At 34.4% G+C, this 7,322-nt stretch overlaps 1 protein-coding gene across 1 annotated transcript; it reads left to right on the top strand.

Annotated features, from left to right (window-relative positions):
• Positions 1–211: 211 nt before the first annotated feature.
• On the top strand, positions 212–6,570 carry LOC149774064 (E3 ubiquitin-protein ligase TRIM45-like). The gene is made up of 4 exons (XM_089945840.1): positions 212–1,416; positions 4,111–4,134; positions 5,405–5,445; positions 6,549–6,570. The coding sequence occupies exons 1-4, from the start codon at positions 373–375 to the stop codon at positions 6,568–6,570; spliced, it is 1,131 nt and encodes a 376-aa protein (XP_089801966.1). The 5' UTR covers positions 212–372.
• The last annotated feature ends 752 nt before the right edge of the window (positions 6,571–7,322 follow it).

The raw sequence follows: 7,322 nt of genomic DNA, 5'->3' as shown, positions 1-7,322 counted from the left end.
AGATTTCATGTAATATATATATATATATATATATATATATATATATATATATATATATGTGTGACAAGTGCATGCACCTCCAGCTGTTATTGTCCTGATAAGCTATCCTCGTCGCTAGATACTGACTTGTATTTAATCTAGGTCATGTGACGAAATAAATAACTAAATGTGAGTAATCCTTCACTTTGAATTTGACAAGGTGATAATTGTGCTGAAACTAGGAGGTAGTTTGCCTGCATATGTTCCTTTCTGAGGCGTTTTGTTTTGCTGTGTTAAACTATAAATCAGAAATACACTAATGAAGTATCAGTGAAATTGCATGAGTTGTGAAACATAGCTCCATTGCATGATAAACAAACCAACTATAAAAAAATGAGAGCGATGAGAAATTCGTGCAGTATTTGTATGGGTAGTTTAAAGAATCCTAAAGTAATATCCTGTCACCATAGTTTCTGTTCCAAGTGTTTGGATGACTATGTCCGTGTGAAGCTTCATAACGGTCGATTCGATTGCCCACTCTGCAGGACAAGTGTGGAACTGCCAAAGGAATTGTTGTCGGACATTCAAACAACAGATATTTACGCCGAATCTGACTTTGTTGAGAAGTTTGTTTGTGACCTTTGTGGTCCAAAAATCATGGCATGCAGAAGATGTTTGGATTGCGATGAGAATTTGTGCATGACATGTTGTCATGTCCACGAAAAATCGAAAGCTACTAGGGATCACAAAATAAGCGATTTAGGAACGCTGGATCCTAAAATGAAAGGCAAAATCAAACAACGTATATTTTGTGATCAGCACCCGGGAAAGGACTTAGAGCTTTTTTGCAGACCCTGCAAATTACTTATTTGTGTCCTTTGCAAAGCGGTTAAGCACGACCATCATGCTACAGACACTATAGCTGACGCTGCAGCTGAAGTGAAAAAGACCCTTCAGATCAAGATGAATTCCTGCTCAGAAAAGCTACGAACAATTTCAGAATTTAAAAGAAGTGGAGAAGCGCTTGATATAAAGATTAATGATGCGGAGATGAAAGAAATAAAAGCTCTTGAACATCAGCAGTTACAGCTGATGAAAGTACTTGCTGAAGAATTCGCAAAAATGAAAGACAAAATACAAAGTGTTTACAAAGACCTAATGCAACAAAACGCAGCTTTCAAAAGATATATGCAGGATGAATTTAATAAGTATTCTGTCGCAAACTTCAATACACGAAAGTTAATTGAGCAAGGGTCTGACATCGATGTAATAAAGAAAGGCCCAGAACTTGAACAATTAATTTCTACAGCCGTATCAAAGACGTATCTATCTCCCGACACAACTATGGAGAGAGACCTGTTTGCACCAGCTAACATCAAGCCTAGTGAAATTATTTCCTTGATTGGAGTGATGCGAGAGTCTACTAAAACAAGCATTGTAAGTATACTTATTAGTTAACGGTTTTGCATAATTGTATACGTCTTTAGTTTCTCCCTATAATTGAATAAATAACATTTGCAGCCGAAACATTGGTCATAAAAGCATTTTCTAGTGTGGTAAGTGGCTACATGGTGGCTTTCAATACCTGACCCTGACTCAATATTTTTCAAACTTTGAGTCATATAGCTGTGTATTTTCCAATAGATCATAACACCCCATTGGTGTCATGAATGTTTGTACAATCAAAATAAAACATAATATGTTCAAACGGAGTTGGACCATACATGTATCAGTTGGATCAACTAATTAAATAAACAAAATGAAAAAGACAGTATTGTTACCTCAAGGGGTCTCTTTACAGAGCGAATAAAATACTCACTTGAGTTCTGACTGGACGTCTCATGTTTTTCCCTATTTCTAAGGCCTTTAAGACCACCGTTGTTTTCAATTGAAAGATTATACAACGAGCAGAGACTGACAACACTTGTTTCCTGATCGATAAAAGACCACAAATAATGCAACTATAACAATACAACTGAATTTCTTTTCCATATTTCTCATTTGTGTATGCCTTCTCATTCGTTTCAATCTTGCCCTGCTTCTCCATTAAACAAAATGAATACATAACATTCTGCTTCCGATCATTAATTCATATCTGAGTCAATCAAAAGAGAGCTTCTAACCGCATCCCTCATTGTACATGTGGCCTTCCACCACACCGCACTCATAACCACAACAAAAGAACAACAAAATACATCTTTAAAAAAATGAATGACTCCATCCAAGTCATGTCATGGTAAACTAAATATTGGTCCCTATCACGCAAATTTTACACGGAAAACACAGCCGAACAACACCTCTTAATTAGGATAGGAACTAATTCGCTTCAACCGAATACAAAAATAATTTCGCTCTGACCCCATCTCAAACCACTAAACACGTATACCGTTTTACGAAAATATCCGGTGCTATTATAAGGTCTCGTGAATACTGTAGATTATGTTGTGTGTTTATATAAATTGACCAATTACTCAGTTTGTGAAATATCTCGCCATCAAAGGCTCCTCATAATCAAACGTTTAATCAGTCAAATATAACGAATCCATAAACGGAGACGTACAAATAATGACACATGCGCTAGACGTATTGTATTATGATAAATATTTCTTGGTTAATATATTTTCACTCACTGAACGATTTACAATTTTTTCACCTGTACACTCCATTGTGCAGTCTGCATTTTCATGGTCCGAGGCTTAAGTGTCCAATAATCTTATTGTCAAAAGCCTATAGAGAACTACGCAGCATAGTTCTTGAAATTCGCTGAAGAGCTGTCAAGTGAGACCTATGCATATTTTGAGGCTTCATATCATTCGAGCTAGGCGAAAATTTTCCTTTTTGAAACCAATGATAGCACTAAACGACAATGCAGTAATAAACAAGATATGATGGAATAGTTTTATATTGTATTACAAATAGGCTACCCATATGAGCTAGATACGAAAACATTTTTAAAACATATTTAAGTCGATACTATTTTGTGTGGCGACCATATGTACATAGGTGAACTTAAAGTAAAGAAATGATATTTTTAATTCCCAACTAAGACACAGTGAAAATAGTCAAATTTGCATACAAATATAACATATATAACGAATGAACTGCTACCTAGTCATGAAAGGTAAGATTAACTTATGCACAAATTGTGTATAAACAAAAGCATATCTGCAGACAAAAATAGCCATATAACTTCTATGCCCCCTTTTATAAATGCAATCTATAATGCAGAATAAACAATGTTATTTTCTTTTATCTATTGGCTTGATTTTTTTTACATTCATAAATTAATCATTACTGTACATGCTGTTTACCAGAGGGTTGTTTATTCTATCTTTTCTATCATTGATTGGCATAATGTACTGAGCGCTGCTTTTCTTACAAAAGGTTACGAACATTTAAATTTTTACACATGCATGGCTCATAGGAAAGAGAGAGCTCAGAATAAATGATACGAAATAAACAAGAATGAAATTCCAGGTATATTTAAAACTGCGCTATGGTAGTTATTCTTCATGGTGTGAAAACTAAGACTCGTTAAAAGTTTGCTTTTTTGTTAGTTTGTTTGTTGTTTAATATTATTGGGTAGGTTAATAGCTATTTTTCAGCCCCTGAGAAGCTTATGTATGGCGGCCAGTATAACTGGTGGATAATGAACCGCGAAAATCCCGGTAAGAACCATCGACCCACGGGAATTAACTAGTAAGCCTTCCCACATAACCACATTGACGGAGCCTGAGACTCGAACCTTCGCGGATGGAAATGAAATGGCAGTGATCAGTAAAGACAAGTACACTATAGGCCAGTCAGCCCCAGGTCAACCCTCCTCTCGGATGCAAATTGTAATTAAATATGTATTCAGATATGATCACTAACAAATTCTATATCACGTTATTATATATCATTTCAGAACAAGCAAGAGAAGAAAGGTTTCAACACAAAGTTTTAGACACGAGACAATCCTTGATGCAAATTGGGTTTAAACAGCATATAATGACAAACACCCCTTTGAAATAAATGCATACACGGTGTGTGCATTTATTAATATTCTCAGGCGCAACTAGCTTCGTTTTAACGTGAAATAAGATAAATATATTTCGGAGTTGCTATTATTATGATTTTATATTCTTTCAGGAAGAACGGGAAAAGCCACTAAGAGTAGGTATAAATTATATATGAAATGATATTTAACTCTGAGTCAATAAGTATAAATCATGTAATATAAAAGGCTATGTAACATATATACAGGAGAGACATAGAACAACTAAATATACATACATGTATATTGAATTTTCTTAAATTAGTTGCCTTTTCATTTCGCATGCTTTGTTCTTACTTAGGATCATATGTCAATACCACCTTTGGTGATTACGCGTTAGTATGATGTCTTGTTTTAGCTCATAATGTATGTGTGTGATTTATATTTTAACGTAGCTTTAACAGTATTAAGCATATTGATAAGATGTATCCATCTTATCAGTGATGCAGACAAGTAGCGTCATGTCCGTAGACAAGTAGCGTCATGTCCCGTTGACAAGTAGCGCAATGTCCCATTCGGTCACATTATCTTCACTCCAGGCCGACCAGTACTAGCACTTACCACTTACAGCGGAACACCAAGCGATGTAGCTGTTATTATAATTTTCAAAAGTCTGTGGCATGACGCGGCCTGGGTTCGAAACGGTGATGTCGCACATCCGAGACGGACGCTCTAACCACTTATGCCACCGGACCAGTCTTTAAGGACATAATTGTTAAATGTCCAAATACATTGTATAAGTACACATCCATATCGCTTGCCAATAAACGATTCTTTTCTTGCTTATGTAGATTATAAGCTTTTGGAATTGTGAAGTTTTTTAAATATGTACCGTGAATAAGATTAATATGACTATTTCAACAAAATCTTGTGATGATCGGATAGTACATTCATTAGTATCATTTCAAGAACAAAAACATAGGTTATTTCCATTTATAAGGTAATGCACCCTTATCATTTCTAATTCAATAGTAGCTTTCTCTTTTCATGATTAAAACATCATACGCATGTCCACAGAGTGAAAGTTCAAAGTTGTCATTCCAGAAATGAAAATAAAAATATGTGCACATGCGTAAAATTAAACTTAAAAAGTCCACCTTTTTTGCTAATTAGATATGACCAATTTTTGGTCCAATGGAACTTGCACGTGTAACCTACATCGTGAGGTGATAACACATTAAATCTTTAAGTGGGAAAAGTGAATCTTGGATAGGATTTCGACCTAAATATTTTTCCAATGGAATTTTAAAACAAATATGAATATAAGGATAAAATAATGTTGCTAGCTATGTGTATTGAACACAGGCATACACACCGACAGTTTTGAAATTCGAATATGTTCAATAGTAATTGAACATGCCAGGAAGATTATGTGTTAATTATTTTCAGGTGAACTACATTGTAGACAAAGCGGGCGGGCATCATGATAGGTTAGTTTGAGACATTTTTGTAGTAATCAGCTAGATACTAGTTATAGCAGATTGTTCTCGCTCTTCAACATTAGCTTAAATTTATCTAGCTATGCACACACGCATACACACACATAGACACATACAAACACACAGAGGTCAATTTAAATGCGAAACAAAATAAGGATAATTAAATGTGAGACAATGCGAGATAACTCTTACAAACATTATATCAAATATGTGGTAGTAGTGACAGTTCTCCTGAAGTAAACACATACACTGCATTTATATTTGTGGATATTTGGCTGAGTATCCTTATTCCCTTGAAACCGATTAGACTAAGATTATTTCACCAATTATACTATCATGATTATTTTGTTCCTTCAGGAACAACGAGAGAAATTGGAAATGGTAAGTAAAGATCAATCTGAGAATGACATTATATAGTCATTAAACAAGTAAACAGTATGCAAGTTTAAATTTTGCCAAATCATTTTTAATATACGCCGAAGTGTACCATGTTTATAAAATTTAAGTGTTGGTTTACCACCAGCCATACAAAATTTATCTCATCTCTCGTTTATGATCAACTAACAAGAACATTTCAGTTCACACGTAATGCTCTACTTTAGCAGGTAACGATTACATTTCCAAATGCATTACACTAATGTACACTTACACTGTTTATCTAGCACATTGAACATTTATTCCATATGCTGATGTTAAAAAGAAAAAACTGATGTTTAGAAAAGAAACATGTACATCAATATGTCATTCTATATCCATCACCATAGCCATCTCATGATCGTAAAGTTTAGATAATTTGTTGTATTGTAAGAAAAACAAAGACCTATGCAATTAACTCAACTTTATATCATATGGGATTTACCTCTCCTATCACAACCTGTTAAAATAGGATAATAAGTCAAAAAAACAATTACGTGTTTTACAATTGAAAATAAGTACTTAATTCAAAATTATATCTCACTTTCTGATTTGAATTTCTTTACTGAAATGGTTTCTTCCTCTTCCCAGTTAGCTACTATCTGACATCCCCACGGTTACCCGTAGCTAGGAAAAGGGGCAGAACTATTGATACTATTACATTTCTTATGATTTTTCAGGAAACACAAGAAAATACGCTAAAAGTGAGCATAAATTACATATGAAACAATTTTCTAATCTGATTAAATACGTATAAATCATGTACTCTAAAAGGTTATGCATCATGTAATATACTCCTTCTCGCTTTCTACTATGAATACGAAGTAAGTTATTTTGTCTTGTTAGAATATCTGCTAGAGCACATGGCCAAAAACACGTTAAGCATTTCAATCCTCATCGTAAGAACTAAGTATAACTGGGCAATTTTTACCAACGTACTGCAGTTCATTTTGCTAATTTTTAATTTCATATTTGATCCATAATCCTTTTTATTTTTTATTCAAACTGAAAGCAATGTCACTCAAAATAACCATTTCTGCTGTAGTGCATGCTGTAACATGAAAAGAGGGATTAGCTGTAGAATTTGGTGATAGAAAAGAATTATCTTCGATTTCATAGTTTGTATTAGACAATGGCGGAAGAACTAAATCATTGTGCTTAAAAGAAATTACAAGTTTTGTGGTAATAACCAGTTCAGCATTCTTTGAAAGCGTTATACTATTCTGAACATTAAAATAGTAAATTTCTCTGCCAATCTTCTCGAGCACACTATATGGTGTCTAACGTATGCCTTTATGTTATGTATCTTAGTGGCCATTCGGCGACCTGCGATTTCTGTTATATGCAGGGAGTGAAACAGGAACAACGTATGAATTGAAGGAATTGCATAATGACAGACTTGTATGCTATTGTATGTGTTGTAATGCAAAGCGCAGTGTACCTGATATGGGGTG

This window comes from Sinohyriopsis cumingii, unplaced genomic scaffold (genome assembly GCF_028554795.1).
Source record: "Sinohyriopsis cumingii isolate HCF-2022 unplaced genomic scaffold, ASM2855479v2 utg000426l, whole genome shotgun sequence".
NCBI lineage: Eukaryota > Metazoa > Mollusca > Bivalvia > Unionida > Unionidae > Sinohyriopsis > Sinohyriopsis cumingii.
The sequence above is the reverse complement of the archived record's forward strand: the minus strand, read 5'-3'. Positions and strand labels throughout refer to the sequence as shown.

Coding starts and splice junctions, on each gene's coding strand:
- LOC149774064 (XM_089945840.1), top strand. CDS start 373: ATGAGAGCGATGAGAAATTCGTGCAGTATTTGTATGGGTAGTTTAAAG. Junction 1,417..4,110: donor AGTCTACTAAAACAAGCATT/GTAAGTATACTT, acceptor ATATTCTTTCAG/GAAGAACGGGAAAAGCCACT. Junction 5,446..6,548: donor GCGGGCGGGCATCATGATAG/GTTAGTTTGAGA, acceptor ATGATTTTTCAG/GAAACACAAGAAAATACGCT.